We start from the raw sequence: 18,715 nt of genomic DNA, 5'->3' as shown, positions 1-18,715 counted from the left end.
GATTTATGATCAACAGCTCTTTGTAAATTTTTATTAATTATTTTCAGTCCATTAGTTTTAGATGGGAAATGGGAGCTAAGGAAATAAATCAGATCTTTTATTTGTAATTAATATAAGTATATTCATGGAAGATGCAAAAATGATACAGATATAGACATTATTCACTATATAAGTAAAAAATAAACATGAGACTCTATTGGAAGGAGAAAGTGAACTTACTTACTGTAAGAAAATCCATGTATATTCACTCAATAGATTTTAACAGTTTTGATATGTGTACGAAAATATAGGATAAACATAAACTGCCTACTGGTGTTCTAACAAATCAAATCTATTTTCATTCCAAATGGAAATTAGAGTGTATTTTTGCATTATCTGAGTTAATTACATGACAGTTCTCATGAATAATGATGTACTATTCCATTCATTACTTCCAATTATGTTCTGTCATAAGCGCAAAGCTGGCAACACCATGACCAGCCCTCTCCTACGCCTCACAGTCTGATGACTCGCACAGAAAGGAGGTCAAAAACATGTCCAGAATGTAATGAACAGAGTTCAGTCATTGCTAACCATGACAGTTTAAAATTACCTGAGGTCCATCACATATGGAAGGAAACAGAACTGCGGAGCAGCTTTCCCCATCACAGGATACCTACTTTAGCAATTAACATGAGAAATGTTCAAAGTGTTATTTTGATATGTATAATTATCATCCTGCCATTTGCTGTGTAGCTGAAGAGCCAGCATCTTGAACAACCTCTCTCTCCTCTCACACAGGAACAGAATTATCTTCTGCATAGATCAGCAGGTTGTAAGGGTGTCCTTTTCTGGCAGTGAAAGTGATTCTATACCCTTCGTACAATGAGGAGAGAATGCAGACACCCACTAAAAGCCCTGATCACAGAGCCAGTGGGATTCTCCTCATCTACTGCAGGTCTGTGGTCAGTCAGCCCAGTCCAGCCCACTCAATTCACAGCGGGGCCTGATGCTAGAAGGTAAATCTTATTATGAGAAAGAGGTCAAGGTCAAGGAAAGACAGTCAAAGCTAAGTAACTAAGGACAAGACCAGGTAAACCACAAGGACACCACAGATGTGTCCTCTCTAGGAAGCAGGCTGCAAAGAGCCAGGGGGGAGTCAGAATTGAAAGACAGCAGGGGGGTTACCTGGATGAGATCAGGTGACACCCAATATCTGCATGCTCAGGCCCACTACTTCTAGAGGCAAGTCACCTTCATAGAAAGGGGGCAGAGCAAGGAATGCAAAATCTACCCTGTTTTCCTCCATCTGAGTTTAAATAGTCCTTGTACACACACCACGTTCCTATTTAATTCTTTCCGTGTCGGGTTCCAACAATCCATCATGCTATCTATAATAAAAATAAAGATGCCAGTCTCAACTCTTGGAACAAAAAATAAACTAGGGAGAGAAAGAAGGGCTTCCCTTTCCCCCTGGTACCTGTGACCATCTCTGCCTGCTGACAGGATGCTCAGAATGCCGCCTCAACACTGTCCACTGGTGAGCTGGTGCTTGAGGTCAAATGCATTTGCTTTGGGGCAGTGATTCGTCAGATGGTGAATGAAAATGAATGACAGGCACACAAGGTTTGCCTTAAAGTGAGGACTTGGCACGATCCCCTGTGGCAGATTCCAGAGACAGAAAGAACAAAAAAGTGCTGGCAATTTAGAGAACACTGAAAGCATCCAAGAGCTCCCTCTGCTCCTGCTGAGCAACGCCACTGAAAGTTGGTTCTAGCTGGTAGCAATGTCTTCTTATAACCTAAGGGTAGGTGCACATGTAATAGAGGATCCCCCCTGCCCATATCCAGATGGAGGTGGAGGGTGGGAGGGATAGATTGAGCATTCGTAGTTCTGTGCCTATCTTTTGAACACAATGATCTACCACGCAATGGTAAGGAAAGATCAGCTGACTACAAAACTATCAACCAGCCCCAAACAGTTTTAGGGCCAAGGACATCAAGAGTCTTTAAACACCTCTCCAAAAGTATTTTAAGAGAGCTAATATACCACAAGGTGGGAAAAGATATATCCTTGTGGGAATTTGAAGAGCCAAAAACTATCTTTAGTAATTAAAAAAAACACACCAAACAAACAACTAAAATGGTGCTCGCTTGCGTACATTTTATTTGTACAGGAAAGTTTTAAAGAAACTCCTTTGAGAAATGAAAGATCATCAGATTACTAATAACTGTAGTTTCCTGAGCAATTAAGGGAATTCACAAGACTATACCCTACGCAGGAAATGACAAATATATCTGCTTTTTATAGAAGGACCAAAAGGGCATTTTTATCTATAGTATCTATTCTGTAAAAATCACTGTGAGTAAGGAAGCAATTTTTACCATGTTTCTCGTTTATTTCAGGAGCACCTCGCCTGGCAACAGTCAGAAATCAGAGAGAGTGCAAGGTTGCTCCCCTTAGAAAGCCAGCATTTTTTGCTCAGAGACATTACGTTTAAAGTTCCTTCTGGTATCTATGGAGTTTGGATCACAGAGCACAATTTCCATTGCACCAAACTTTGGTTTTAAGTGAGTCAGCAAAAATGTCCTTAAGTTACCTGGTCTAATTCTTCACAAATACACTTTGGAAGGTTAAGTCTCATGCATCATCCTAACACCGCTTGGCCCTAATAACGTTCTGTGTGATGTTCCTGTTGGCTAAATCTTCTTTCTAATAACTGATTCAATAAGCTGTTGACAAATGATTTGTATAATATAGTATGGCCAGCGAGCAAGGTTTGTCTCTATTGCTCCACACCACATTCAACCCGTCCACAAATGTTACTGGCCTCCCTATGTTACAGCTCTTTATGCCTTTCTGAATAGCAATGCAGAGATCAATACACTGTCTGCTGAAAACAACGGGACATAACAAATGAATAATTTTATTTACAATAAAAGCTCTAGTCCCCAGATGGATTCCACTAATGTTCAAATTCATTTTTCATGCTCCACCCAAGATGAAAAGTAGACAGGAGGCAATGCAAAGGGGAGGCATGTGTGTATGAAGGGGGGTGGATTGGGGAGGGTTGAATTATTAAACATATTGGTTCAATTGTTTTAGCCATGAACAATAGCATGGCTGCACCCAGATCCCTGAATAAAATGCTCACTGCTGATTGTGGAAGGTGCAGTCTCTAAGAGGTGCCTGTTCTTTAAACCAAGACATTCTGAAGAAAAAAAATCCAGTAATAAGAAGTTAATAGATTAAAGGCATTCTGACATATTCTTCTAGGCTTGTATCACAGAGGCCAAAGCCCATTCAATTGGCTTTAAATACTGTTTTCAAGAGACAGAAGTGTTCGCTTTCAGTGGAGCGAAGGAGGGACTGAAGTGGTTCTTTTGAGACAGGAGCCAACAGACTCGCTTCAAAAGCCTATCTTCAGCCCCTGATCTGGCAGGCCTTTGCCTCCTGTGAAAGAGATGAAAAAAAAAATCTGTGGGCAAAGTCATCAGAAAAAAAAAAAAAGTGGAGAAGGGGGAGTTTGCGGTGAGGGGAGCAAACTCTTAAAGAGGACATCATTTCAAAGATGACATTTACAAATATCTCTCCAATGGGACCCTCCCTAAAGGCCACTTGAATACCGTCTATAAAAAGCATTTATCAAAAACACAGAATAAAGCTTTGCATTTCTCATACAGCTGTCAATAAACTGCTCTGAAACACACAGGCCTATCCATTGAGCAACCTACACATGGAAGAAATGGAAGAGAATCTCTCCCCATCTGCCGTCCGTACATTCGCTGTTTTTAAACTTAACTCACTATATACTCTGGAGAAAAATGTACATGGGATGGTCACCAACAAAGCAAGGAGGGAAAGTTGGGGCAACTGCAGCTTAGAAAAGACACTAAAAGTCTACGATCAATTGGTGACAAGATTTGGCTCTTGCATAGGAACACTGCAAAGGCAGGATCTCAACAGTTACTTGCTTGTGGTCCCGTTCCATTAACTGAGCTTCACTTTAAGTTCAGTCAACACAGTGCTGAGAAGGAAGACATGCCTGAGAGCAGGTCCTGTCTCCACCCATTCCCAGCAGTTAATGACTCCACACAGAGGCAAACAGGAATACACAAAGTTCTGGCGTAAAGCTGACTAGGATAAGTGTTAGGCACAATGCCTGGAACAGAGTAGAGGCTCAGTGATGAACTGTGGAATGAATCAACAAGTGGATAAGGAGCAAAGTCAAAAACAAAGAGTATAGATTTCTCCACCCCTTACAAAGGCAAGACAGGTATCAGTCAAACTTTAGTTGACATTCAAAGAACGGGAAAGATCTCAAGGTGTTAGAAGTGGTTCCAGGGGGAAGCATGGTGAAGGATAAATACAAACAAATGTTTGAGGACTAGCCAGAAACTGGTAGATTGAGCCAAGATAAAGAGCATTTTTTAAAAGAACTACACTAAGCATTAGGACTTCAACCTCAAGAAACATGGAGATTCATGAATGGTTTGTTTGCTAGGGAACCCTTAAGAGGTCAGAACCAGGCTTCAGAACTCCACTGTAGGCTCAATGAACGCATTTCATAAAAACAAAATGGCCCAGGACACTGAGTGGGAGACACTAAGGCAGGTAGAATGGGAGAGAGGGGTGTGGGGGTACAGATTAACCCCCCTGCAGAGCTCACACAACAGAGTTGGTGAATTGGTAGTGGGCAGAGCTATCTACAGCTTTGACTTACCAATCTCAAAACAAAAGAAGATAGCTGTCTGCAGGCAAAGATGCCTTATTAAGATTCTTCTCACAGTTGTAACCTCGAAGTGTTACAAAGGTAAAGTAAAATACAAAAGTTACAAAATCATCATATAAAAAGGATTGTCTGAATGCATTAGCCTCTGGTCCGGAGATCATTTTAAACTCTGTCTATGTGAAATAGCCTTACAAAGTGTACCGATTACAAACATGTTCCCCTTCTCTTTCTCATCCTCGGACAGAGCTGGATCCTTCTCCCTACCTTCCAACAAGTTGAGGTTGCTTCCTATTAATACAATATTTTCTCTGTGCTTGACATTTACCCAAAGATGTTATCTGGCCAGGTATCATTTCAAAAATGACAATCCCATCTGGCAGAAAGAGAAAAATTAGCCATTACTCACTAATTTCTCAGTATTCCCTGACAGACATTTCAATTTCTCTTGCATTCCAACAAAACTATGTTACAAGTCTTACATATTACCCTTTCAGAGTTGTTTAAAGGAGCCGTGGAAAAAGAAGAAACGTATTACCAAGTTGGGGGTGGGTGGGGGTCACGAAGCAAAGTCCATTCAATTACTGACCGTAAGAAAAAGGTACATCTCTCAAATCACATGTTGGCTTGACCTAAGGCAATAGGATTTGCTCATCGAATTCACCTTGCAAGCCCCAGCTCCCACTAATTCCTCACTAAAAATTAACTGAATCTCGCAAATAAAAGGACATGACATTTAAACTCTATAGCATTGACCCCAGAATTTACAGATATTCTGTTAAGTAAAATTAATCCACAGAAAATTATCACCACAAACTTACAGCAAAACCAAATAATGGGGTGGGGGGAATGCTTTTGTTATGCCAAGAATTTCAAGGTCCTTTTGACTAACTCAATATAAAATAAGTGGACTACCGAAAAACTGTCATTTTGCACTGATTTTTCAAAATGCTTCTGTTTTTCTTTAATTTCAATTAAAAAAAAATGCAGCATTCTAGCCCTGAGAATTCACACTTTGGACTCAGCTTAATTTTTGTAAATGTAAAAGATTTCAAAAATATTATTCAGAAAATGTTCACAGAAAACCATTTATGAGTTCCTTGCAACAATTATGAATTTAATAAATTGACCATTTTATTTAGCTAATTTGCACTCAGAGATTAGGGTGTCTCTTAAACACTCAACATTATCTTTTGCTGTGTGCTTTCCTTATTTACATGTTTTTTTTTCAACATACAATTGCTACATGGCCAAGAGGGAAGATTATTCATGAAATTCTTAAGCACTTTGAAAATTTTCACTGAAAAAATAAAACTTCCCTGGAAAAAAAAATCTTGGCATATTTGTACATTCAAAATTACTGAAGAATTCATTTCAAAGTGAGATGCTGTTTCAGTGGGGGAAAATGCTTATTATTTTTAAAGAAAGATTTGTATTTTGTTGTTCTCTGCATAAACTAAGTTAAGCGGGGAAGATGTAATTTGAAGAATCAGTACAAAATTTAAAGGCACACAATCACGAGGGACACTTTCCACAACATAAAAATACCCCCCTGGACATTTCATCAATTCTCGTTCCTCCCTCTGCACAAGAGACAACCTCTCCCATTTCTGTGGGAGGAGACAACACCTTCTTGGCCATCCTCCATCAACAACGCAAAACAATCATCCACACATCGGGCTATTCTCCAAAGAGAAAATGCTATTTCAGAGTAACATGAATTTTTTTCTGTGCGAGCATATTTATGTACGTCACTTTAATTTTAAAAACAGAGCCCGGATCATCTCCAAGGGGTGAAGAAACAAAGTCAGTCTCAAATTGTCATGGGGTACCTGACTTCCACATCACAAAGATGGCAACCGGTTTCTAAGCCAGGATTACAATTCACAGCAGACAGTCTGAAAACAAAGTGCCCACGATATTCATCGGGCCCGTTTGAGAAGCACCTATTTATTTACACAGCTACAGTTGTGAAAAGGTCAAGCAAAAATTCACCTCCAAAGCCATGGTTGCTAAGCAACTCTTTTCAGAAGTTCTGCAACACTGATCAAGCATATTACTGGTGCCACCGGCTGGATTCAGAATAAATATGAATAACATCTTACCTGTTCTCTCCGAAGGGGTGGGCAGGATTCCTTGCTTACCTTTCTGATGATACACAGGAGGCCAATCCTGGCCAGAGAGATTTGGAGGGCTGTAAAGTGTTTCCTCTCTTTAAGCAAAGCAAAACAAAAGGATACGTCCTGGTACCACAGGCTTCCTGTTCACGAGGGCAAAGGACAGTTCTGTCTTGAGAAACACCACCGAGGGCTTGATGAGATGTTGGCCGAATCGGAACGACATTTCCTCACCGTGGAAGAAGTCTGGAAAGGGAGGACAACTTTTAAAAATGGACATTTGTAAAATGCTAAGAAGAAACTCTGTAGACCATAAACCACTTTAAGGAAAGAACACTTGATTACTATAGATTCTTAGGTACAAAGAGGGCACCGGGGACGGCGTTCCTACTTTCATTTCCAGGGTGAGATAGCATAGGAAACGCTTCCTGTTTGGGCTGCCTCTATTTACTGTTGGTGTTTTCAAGCAAAAGCTGGGGCGAGGGCAACCGCCCAGCCTCTAATCTTAAATGTATCTATATTTCCTGGGTGCCACCTCAACCAAATCCACAAGGGCCTACGTGTTAAATAGCTTGTTTTTATTTCTCTTAACGCTTTCATTTGACCTTTTTTTTAAAGTGGGAAATATTGTTCAGCATTGACTACAACCTTTCTAATTCATCGATGCTTTTCTCAACGGGTTTTCTCTTTATTTGTAAGAGAGCAATTAGGAAGAAGGGAAAATCCAATCACTATTTGAACTTGCCTACAATCGCAAACACGCAGGAGCAATCCTAGGGAACTATGATAGCAAAATTTCCAAATTTCTGAAAGAAAATAAATGCGAACAAAAAGAAAAGGGCCAAGTAGAGTTTGAGATAAGAACAATATGCTGTTGGCCATGAGCCAGCATACAGCAAGGTGTGAGCCCCATCACCCAGGTCCCTTTCTGGAGAGAGGCAGAAGGGGTCACATTGAGTGTGTCCCTTGATGTCTAGTGTGAGCAAATCCATTCATGATCCAGACCAGATGGGACAATGCTCTGGCAGCCAGCTGCCTATATGTGATAGAGTTCTTTTCGGAATGACTGAGACTCGCCCTCTCTGGAAGACCATTTTATTTCCTAATTTAGGAACCACCTTACTACAGAACAGCCAAAAATAGATCAATTCCTGGGTAAAACAGAGGCAAGGTTACAGAAAGGATTAAGTCAAAAAATGGTTGGCTATTTTAAAAAGCAGAAGTTCACCTACAAAGCCTGCACAATCACTTACTGCTTCTAATGTTCTCCACAACACACACAACCAACCACACAGGGCTACAAACATGCCATCCATTGTAGACACACCACAAAGGCAGGACTTGATAGTTAATAGATAATAAAGAAATAAGGTACAAGGTTTAAACACAGACACTGGTTTTTAAGAATGTTTATAACTCTCCCATACAACAATATAGGGCCAGTAAAAATGTCATGCTAGTGCAGCAGTTCGCCTAAGACCATCTGCAAACATGTATTTCTGATGGTCTTAGAAATCGAGACACCGCTCCTCTCTCCGTCTCCAGGCGGGTCCACCCACAAGCAGATACGCCCATAGACGAGTACCTGACTTGAAGACTGTTACCCATGCTACACCATGCTTCAAGACAAAATTTCATTTATTTGTCATTAGAAAGAAATATTTCACAATATATAATTACATATTGTTTTTGTGATTAATTGCTATGCTTTAATTATGTTCCATTTGTAATAATGAAAATACATCCTGCATATAAAATATTTACATTATGATTCATAACAGTAGCAAAATTATAGTTATGAAGTAGCAACGAAAATAATGTTATGGTTGGGGGTCACCCAATGAGGACCTGTATGAAAGGGTTGCGGCATGAGGAAGGCGGAGAATCACTGCCCTAGTGAGATGTTGGTCCCTGGATCAGAAGCTGCAGCATGATCACTGGGCCTTTCCAGGTGTGTGTGGTCAGCATCATGGTGATCACTCGGGCCTTTCCAGGTGTGGTCAGCGTCCTTTCGGGGGAGAGGGTGGCTTTATGAGGGGAACGAAACTCAAGGCTGTTAGAGATAGGAAACTTAAAGCTGGAGGAAAGAAAGAAAGAAAAAATGAAACTTAGCCCTCTCTTAAGAGGCTCGGCCTGTCATGGAGTCACTGCTGCCTTACAAGGCCAGGGGACGCACCGCCGTATGAGCGGAGTGTGTTGGGAACCCAGGGCTTAGAAGGGGTGAGGGAGCATTTGGCAAACCTTCTAGGCACGCTGCAACCCCATCCCAGACTTGGTGGACCAGAAACTCTGGGCGTAGGGCACAGTACTATGCTTTAACTGTCCAGGGATTTCAGAACCACTAGTCTGACCAATCCATGGGCCCTTCCCTATAGAATCTCAGGCAAATGATTGGCTAAACTATGCTTAAACAATATCCATCTGTGTTAGTCTGGGTCCCTTAGAGAAACACATCCACAGAAACTCATGTATGAGAGAGCTTTATATAAAGGGTAAGTGCACATCAAGAAAACAGCCCAACCCAGTGCTGCCCAAGCCCTCAAGTTCAACATTAGCCCATATGTCCGACACCAATTCACAAAGTCCTCCGCCATCTCACAAAACACACCTAATGATGCCGACTGCAGGAGGAAAGCCGAGTCAGTGAACATATAAGCATCTCAGCGATGGCAGGGGTCTCCACACGGGTGCTCCAGCACCCTAAACTGCACCAGAGTAGGTCCATGTGGCTTCTCCTCGGGGATGTCTTGCAGGAAGTGAGACTTGCTAGCTGAAGCAGGAACTGGCTAAGGCAGCGGCACCCTAGTCTGACCATCAGAAATCAAGAGACCGGAGAACTAGAAAGGCCAGACTCACCGAGCCATTTATCTCTCTGCCCTTCAATTAACCCCACATGTGTTTATTGGCCAGGTTGGCACAATAAACTTTAACTAACTCACCACCCATTCCTCCTAATAGGGTCAACTTAATCAGTTACATAGTATTTCTTCATTCAACATCCATGCATTTGTTGTGGCCTTGTTTCTCCTGGTAATATGAAAGTCGTTGTAGGGAGGTAACACAGGCTTTTTAATTTTTGTTTTGGGGATCCAATAAACTAGAGCATAGGCTTCTGTCAGACACATTTTTTTCTTTTTTAGGATAAACAGCATTAGTTCACGTAACCAGTAACTAGCTGTGGTTTTGCCTCCTCACCATCTATTCCCTGCAATTCTGGCCATAGCATCTCAGTTCCTCTTTGTGTAATTATTCCACCGTATACTATATGTGAGGATGTTTCTACTGCCTGGTTGTTGGAAGGGGCCAGCGTTACCCTCAGTCCCCTGTCACAGAGAATGGTTCAGGATTGGGGACTGGGCACACAAAATGAGCCCATCGCAGGCAAGGGTATTAGCTAGAGAACTATTGTTAATTCTATGGGGGTCAGAGTTTGTTCTTTTTGTTAAGTTTTCCGCGCTGGTAGGACATGAAGCTGAAGTGGTAGAGGTTATAGTCAAAAAAGACTCTGCCTTAAACTAGCCGCAAGCACAGTCGAAACACAAAGTCTCATACCTAATGACATGGTTTGAAGGTCTGGGTCGCGTAAAGTCAGAAGACGTGATATGCTTGCAGATTACCGGTAGTTTCCTTAGAAACTAATTCAAAACTCACTGCCCTGATGTTAATGCTGAGTCACCACCTGTGGGTTTAGAAGACTCAACTGTTTAATGAAGTAGAAAGTCCTGTCTTCTCTCTTGAGCCTGCTGGTGGTTTTGAACTGCCGACCATGGGGCACACAACCCAACACATAACCACCACACTCTCAGTGTACGCAATTCACAGAAGCATAAACTCTAGTTTATGGGATCCTCTGATCAGTATCCATCCAAGGACCTTCTTGTGGTTTCCAGTTCTTTACTTTATGTTAACATGTCCCCTTCATACCCAAAGCCAAGTTCCAGTCTCTCCCCTCCCACCACGGGGACTGACTTTTCCTGATTAATGAAGTAGTTATACTTCCTTTACATGTGTGTTTGTATCAATTTATAGACACAAAAAGCAACCTGTGGAGTTCTTGTGCATATTCTCCCGTTTTTGTAGAGGTCTTGCTGTCGTGTAGCGCTCAATGCAGCTGGCCTTTCAACATCCTTCATCGGTGTCGTCATGTGGCTATCAGCAGCCCCGCTCACTGCTTCTCACCGCGGGCCCTTTCTCACTGTGTCCACCGTGCCGGTGCTCGTCCAGTCCTCCGCAGCGGAAGAGGTCACGTGGCTCCAGTCTTGTATCATAACTAACGCTCCAGTGGCCAGCCTTGAGTAGATTTCCCCGGCTTTCTGTGCTAGCGTTCTATTACAATAGTTCCAACAAGAATGTTATTAATATCAGCGAGTTCACTTCACCTCGTGGTGACCTCGTGTGGATAAAATGCTCTAACGAGCCTAGGCCATCTCCACAAGTGTTGCTTTCCTCCGTCCCTGGTTGTGGCCTCTGTACATGTGTTTTGAGTGCTTTCCAACACAACTCATCTTCCCGCACTGGATCGGACAGTACTCTGGCGCGGCCTATTGGGTTTTAATTAGCTAATTTTCATAAGCAAATCACTGCATCTTTCTCTTAGTTTGTTTTAGTCTAGAAGCTCTGTGAAACCTCTCTCCCATGGATCATCCCGGGATTTGAAATATTGGGGGCATAGCGGCTAGCACTGCAGCAACACACAAGCTGCAGGAAGTGGTTATGCACATTCTAAATTTTCTGAACTACACGTACCAGTTTACACTTCCGGCAGCAAAATGTGAGGGTTTCTATTTTCCTATATCCATGCCAGCATTCGGTATTACCTGATTTACTGCTTTAGGGTGATATGAGAGGTAAACACTGTGTGCAAGCATGTGTATTTATTTCTCCATCTACAAACTGTCCATTTGTATTTGTCCTCTTTCCTATCCATTCCCTTATTTCATATTCTCATTTCACAGAACCCCATATATATTCTAAATATTGATTTTTTTTATTAAGCATTATCATACGCTTTCACCATCTGCTAATGTTTCTATTGTGTCCTGCACCGAGCAGAAAACATTCACTTTGATAGATTAAAATTCAGCATTTTGACTTCTGTTGTCATTGATGTTGTTCTGTATGTCTAGTGTATTTGCCCCTGTTGGCTTTGTGTTTTCACCCTTAAGAGTTAGGCACTCAACCCACATGGAGTTCTGTGTATTTTGTGAAGCACAGAAACGTTATAATTTTCCTCCCTCGGTGAGCCAACATTGCCATCACAGTTTGCAGGGAATGACTACTTTTAAGTTCCCATATGCACACAGGAAAGAGTCTGAATTTCAGTCTGTTCTGTTCTGATTGCACGCCAGATGCTGCAGAACACAGGTTGCCAAACCTGTTCTATGAAGGACCAGATCCAATGGGCCACACAGTCTCTGTCCCAGTTTCTCACCTCTGCCATCTCAGCATGACAGCAGCCAGAGACGAACCGAACCGTAAATGCCTGGGGGAGGCTTTATCCCCACATTTTATTTACAAGAAACAGGCTACAGCCTCGATTTGGTGTGCAGGTTGCAGTTTGCCAAACAATTGCTATAGGATATTTATGGCTGGTAGAAAGAAACTCACTCCTTTGTGGGTTTTTGTTTTGCCTCCCAGTTTGATTTTGGACCCAACTCTTTTTTTCCCCCAAAATTCTTACTCAATGTTGATTGAAATGGCTCTGAATTGAAATCTAAAAAAGAGAAATTTGACATCTTCATGATATTCAATGAAGCCAATTATGGACCTCATGTATGCCCTATATTATTCCTCTGGCAATAGTTGTACAATTTCCCTTGTAGATCTATTCTTTCTCAGATTTATGGATTAAACCACTTAGTCATATCTGAGCTCCTCTGGCTTCACAGGGGAGAAGAACTCATTTCCACATCAGCCAGAGGCAGATCGCCACGTGGCAGAGATAAGTCTCCACAACCCCTTCCACAACCCAATCCTTCTTTACCTGTTCTGATACCAACCATTCCTCCCACAATACTCTAAATATCTGCTGGTTTCCATAATGTGTTGTAACAGCCACACAGAGCTCACAATCAGCACTCAAGATTATGGGGGTCCCGCAGGGAATTTAACATGTTCCTACCAGCCAGACTCAGAACACATGAAGGATACAGCGACACCTTCCTCAGCCAGCAGCCACGTCTCTTCCTGTAGTCCTCACCCTCTGCCTGTGAGCCAGCGAGCCTGGAAGATTGCTTCCGTTTTAGTCATGACAGTGCGCTTTGCTTTGTCTCATAGTCCCCTGACTTTAGCTTCCTTTGCTGTGTCCCAAGGCTTCTGGTGCCACTTCAGAGATCCTGAATGTGCTGTCCCACTGGTGGCTCTTCAACTTTATAGTCTTGGGATCTCTCTTTGCTTCTGCGATGACTGGTCCTCCCAGCCGGGTGAGTGGCAACAAAAACCTGCCAATGCCCTCTAGTAGACTTCGACATGCCCTATTTGCATGGTGCCGCCCAATCATTTGGTGAGTTAGAGAGACATGAATAAAAGTCATATAAAGACATTTCACTTCACTACAGCTTCTCCCGATGCTATTTATTTTTTAAACTAGTTTTATTGAGCTGTCATTCATGTAGCACACATTTCCATATTTGGCCATACTATTGATTTTTATATGTTGTTTTCATAGCTGGAATCTAGTTGAAGCCTGGTATTACTCTTGATGGTTTCTACTGTTCTCTTGGATTTTCTAAATAAATGGTTTTACCAAGAAATATGAGCATTCTATAGTTCATTTCTAATACTGTTGGTGTGTTTTTCTTACTATATTCATCAAGTAGTGCAATAGTTAAGGTTTCTTGTGCCAACCTGACTGATGAACTCCTATGGGATTCACTGAAGGGCAGAGAGATAAATGGCTCCGCAAGCCTTGCCTGTCTGGTCCTTTGCTCTCTGATGGTTGGACCAGTTACGGCTGCCTTAGCTAGTTCTCTGCCTCAGCTGGCAAAGCTCACTTCCTGCGAGACAACCCTGAGGAGAAGCTGTAGGGACCTACCCCGATGCAGCCCTGGGTGCTGGAGAAGCCTCATGGAGACCCCTGCCAGCGCTGAGATGCTTACACGCTGACTTGGCTTTCCTCCTGCAGTCGGCATCCTTGCACGTGTTTTGTGAGTTTGAGGAGGACTTTGTAGATCGATGTTGGACAGATGGGCTAATGTTGGAAATATGGGCTTGGACTGGACTGGGTTGGGATGCTTACTGTACAATTACCCTTTATATAAAACGCTCATAAAATATCAGTGCTTATGAATTTTGTTTCTCTAGTCTAACCAGACTAACACATAGTTCAAAAGATATTAAAAAGTAGACGTAATACAGGCATGCTTGACTTGCGCTTAACCTAAAAAGAAATCATTTTAAAGTTATGTTTTACAATTATGAGTCTCATCTGCTATATATTTTAAGTAGAAAGCTTTTATCACGTTTTTAAAAAATCTCCTATTTTTAATTTGCTAGGAGTAAATTAAATTTCAAAAGAAAAAATACTCTTTATTTCATTAAATGCTTTTTCTATAGCATTGTTTACACAATGTCTTTTGACATTAAGGTGCTAACATTTTTCCTAACATTGATCCATTTTTGAATTTTTATGATTAATTAAACTTAAGTTGAAATTCATTCCTCTTGAATACATTTCTAAATTTAATTCCTAAGGTTTTTGAATCCTTACGGGAAGCTGAAATACACATGTGTGTGTTCATATGCTGGAATGCAAAAGGTCAGCAGTTCAAAACCACCAGCTGGTCCAGAGAGAAACACCGAGTTTTCTGCTCCTGTAAAGAGTTACAGTCTGAGAAACTCACAAAGGTCATTCTATTCTATCCTATCCCTTTAAGGCTGCTATGTGAGGTATTGGATATATATATAATCATACATATGTGAATAGAGAGAACTAAATCTACCTTATTTTTTTTCTTAGAAGTTAAAACTAACCTATAAAATGGTTTCAGCATTTTCATTTTCCTGCAGAAGACTAAATTTTGATAAGCATTACATATTTCTTCATGATTTCTGATTTAAATTTTGTTTATTTTTTGCTAGCACCCATTTTGGGGGGCCCTATAGCCTTTTCATATGTTTTTAAATATATTAGCAGAACTTCATCATATAATTTTTGGCAAATGAGGAAAGTCAAATCTGTATTTGTTTTATTTGTTTTGTACTTGGAGGGTTCGTATTAAAGATACTTCCCATCGGTGTCCTCGGAGGTCCATTTGTTGCTGTTCGGTGCTGACCAGCTGGTCCTGACGCCCGGTGACCCCGTGCACAACTGAACCAAACCCGGCCTCGGCATCGCCACCCTCGCAGCTACTCTCATGTTGGAGCCTGTGGTGGCAGCCACTGTGCCAAGGCCCTTTCTTTGCTTCAGCGCCTCTCCATCTTACCAAGCAGGAGGTCTTCCTCCGAGGACTGGTCGCCCAGATGACATGTCCAAAGTAGGCTACATGATGTCTCGCCATCCTTGCTTCAAAGGAGCATTTGGGCTGTCCTTCTTCCGGACAGATGTTTGCCCTTTGGGCACTTCAAAGAGGTTTCAATATTCTTTACAAGCACCATAATTCAAGTATATGGAAACATTTGATGTATAGCTGGTCGACTAATTTATTTTTAGTTGATATTATTTTTATATTATCATATACTTATATTCTATTAATATAAATTAATATCTAAAATATTAATTTACTTTAGACAATAAAAGTTTTTTGTTTTATTATTTGCTCTATTTTCTGCATTTATATTTCTTCTCTGTTTTTACCTTTTTTAGTGTGTTTTTCACAGATATCCTGTAAGTTTTTTTCTAGCTACTTAAATCAAACATTTGCTAATAAGCTTCAGATTTTCTGAATTTGTTATTGTCTTTTGTTTTTAAGTAGTTAACCAAGACAACAAAATTCTTTCAAAGTAATTCTTTATATCTCTGAAAATTTTACCTGTAGTGCTTTGTTTATTATCAGCTCAAAATTATACTATTCTCACTACCAGAAATATGGGACTATTTCTTCCTACTTCTTGTGAATCATTTCAGATTGTATTGTGCTGTAGTGAGTTTGGAAGAAAAAAAAAGAAAGAAGCTCCATAATACAGATAATTTAGAATTTGAGGCTTCTTACTTGATTAATTAAAAAGATGAAATTTGTCTAATCTAAACATGTCCCAAATGAACATATATTCTTCATTTGTTAAATGATAAACTCTATATATGTGATAGATCAATATTATAAATTATTAGCCAAGTTTTCTGTATCTGCTTTCTCTCTGTCTGATTGCGTCATCAATTTCAGAGGGCTGTGTTAAAAATCTAACTGCAATTGCTAACTCAGTGTCAGAATGCCACACACTGTTCCTCTGTATTTCAAAACCATATTATTACATGTGTGTACCTTTCTGCTTGTTTTACTCCCCTGACCTATTTATTGTTCTTTTCCCTGTTGATTTGTATTTGACAAGAATACCTTTTCTCTCTCATGATTTACAGCTTGTGGCCTATAAAATATCCTTTATAAACTGCATATTATCAACTCTTGTTTTTCAATTATTTTATTTCTTGTTATTCATTCTGAGCTTCAATATTGATTAGTTTAACCTTCATACCTTTTTAAAAACGTATTTGGACATCTACTTAATTTTTTGTTTCCTTTCCTTTTATTCTTCCTACCTTTCACTTGTCAGATCACAAGTATCTTTTTTCCCCATGAGTGTAAGAAAATTACATATTCTATATTTCAATGTCGGTCTTTCTTATCCTACTACAATCTATATTAATGTTCAATCTCCCAGTCACTTTCTAAATTTTGACTAATATTTAAATATGCTCTGCACAACTCTGATCTTTTTCCCAGTATGTTTTTATCCCTCTTCTACTTTCTGATAGATCAAAATAATATTTTTAATAAGAGACCTGTTGATAGACATTTGTCCTCCTTTACTACTGCTTGCTCCAGTGATTATATTTTACATTTTGTTTAAATAGAAGTCCCTGTCTAATTGTACCCCAACTGACCCCACCACACCAAGGGAAAGCACTAAGGATGTGAAACAGAACAGCAAGGGGAGCAGAGCAAGGAAGTTCAGAGGGAATACCAAAAATAGACTTTGGGGCCAGGGTGTGGCACCCCATCAGACTCCTAACGACCAACAAACAGAAATCCACAGGGACACTTCTACCTTGTCCTATATGGTCTCTATGAGTTTGTGATCCAAGGACTGTAATTAATATAATATAATACAGAAATGGTATCAGAGTTTAAATTATGAACACCTGGTTTTCAGAAGGCTATGGATGACAGTGGAAGCCCAAAATCCCTTGTCAGGGTCCACACCTGGATTACCCTTCTGGTGACCCCCATCAAACCATCATTGAGGAATGTGAATAGCCCTGGTATCAAGCTGAAAGCAGTGTAGACACAATTATAGTAGATATAATTAGGTTAAAATGTGATATCTTATTTGATTTTCCTTTCGAGTGATTTAAAGGTTGTTCCAATTAAAAAAAGAAAATGAAGGGAAATAATGTGAATTAAGGCTCTGGTGAAACCTCTCTGACCTTGGCCAGGGTACAACCAGCCTTGCTATCATGCAGAGTGCTTTGTAAAGTGGATTATGGCAGTAGTTAGGTGAAAATTTAACACCTTATTATTTGATCTCCCTTTTAACTGTATTGAAGCTGTTCTAGTTTTTAGATATTTTCTGCTTTCTTTTTTTCCTCTATTTTCTTTTGTTACTATTGTTAGCCTTTTTGGTATGTTTTGTGGTATATGAAATCCAGAGGGCGGAACTGATGTGGGGAGCACCGGCATTAATGGTTTCTTTGAGGTATGGCAGGAGAGATTGGGGGGAAATGAGGAACTAAAAACAAAGAGTAAAAAATTAATAAAATGTTCTAAAGTTGATTGTGGTGATGATTGTACAACTCCTCTTGATAGAACTGAACTACTGAATTGAATGATAGGTGGATTATGCTCCAACAAAACTATTTTGGGAAGAACAAAGTGATGGCTCATTCTAGAAATTCTAACTGAACCTTGTGCATCTGACTATCTTTATAAACAAACAACCCATCTCCATTGCTGTTAAAATGGAAAACTGAGTAGTGCTCCTTCATATTGTTTCCAAGACGGAAATCTTGAGCCAAATTAGCAGCCAGGGCTTAACCACTATGTCACCAGGACTCCCCTGAAGCAGCAATGGTGAGTAGATTCAAAAACCAAACCTGGTGCCATCAAATTGAAACTAACTCATAGTGACCCGGAGGGCAGGTTAGAACTGTCCCCTGTGAGTTTTTAAGACTGTCACTCTTCACAGGCATAGAAAGCCCTATCAGTCTCCCTCGCAGGGGTGAGCAGCCTGATGCTTAAGCACTACACCCCAGGGCTCCTTGGGGTCCAGAGTCGTGTGTTTCTAGCCAATGAGTTATCGGGTGCTGCTGAGTTTGTCATCTTCTAGTTTAGGAAATGCAAAGTCCTAAATCAGGGTGTCAACTCTAGGGAAATCATTTTCTCTCTGCCAACACTGGAAGAAGGTCCTTGTCTTCTTTCAACCACTGTGGACCTGTTTGCTTTGGAGTGCTCCATGTTCCTGGGCATACATCTTCTCAGCACGGAGACCATGGGTCCCAAGGGCCCACTCCTTCCTAGGTGTTTCTTGGTGAGAGTAAGTTCCTCTTCCTCCTTTGTTTGCTCTTCTCTCCCTCAATCTCTTGTAAAATAAAACACATGACTCAAGCAAGGGTTGGACTTGGGTCAAGGTGGACTTTGAGAAAAGATGTAACTTAAATTGCACCTTCTTGAAGTGACCCAAGCTCCAGCCCACACACTCAAAAACCCCAACTCACTGCCACCTGCCATCTAATTGA

General features: G+C 40.7%; 1 protein-coding gene across 6 annotated transcripts in view; it reads right to left on the bottom strand.

The window, feature by feature from the left end:
* Positions 1-18,715, bottom strand: part of FHIT (fragile histidine triad diadenosine triphosphatase) — a 1,817,667-nt gene that overhangs the window by 1,000,362 nt on the left and 798,590 nt on the right. For all 6 annotated transcript variants that reach the window (XM_045289941.1, XM_045289943.1, XM_045289944.1 and 3 more), the window contains one exon: positions 6,949-7,071. In XM_045289941.1, coding sequence (XP_045145876.1) covers positions 6,949-7,051 — 103 coding nt within the window. In that variant the 5' untranslated portion in view covers positions 7,052-7,071. The remainder of the gene's footprint in view (positions 1-6,948; positions 7,072-18,715) is intronic.

This window comes from Echinops telfairi, unplaced genomic scaffold (genome assembly GCF_000313985.2).
Source record: "Echinops telfairi isolate 266 unplaced genomic scaffold, ASM31398v2 ScPeMD7_31;HRSCAF=116, whole genome shotgun sequence".
NCBI lineage: Eukaryota > Metazoa > Chordata > Mammalia > Afrosoricida > Tenrecidae > Echinops > Echinops telfairi.
This window is presented reverse-complemented; position numbering and strand designations above follow the sequence as displayed.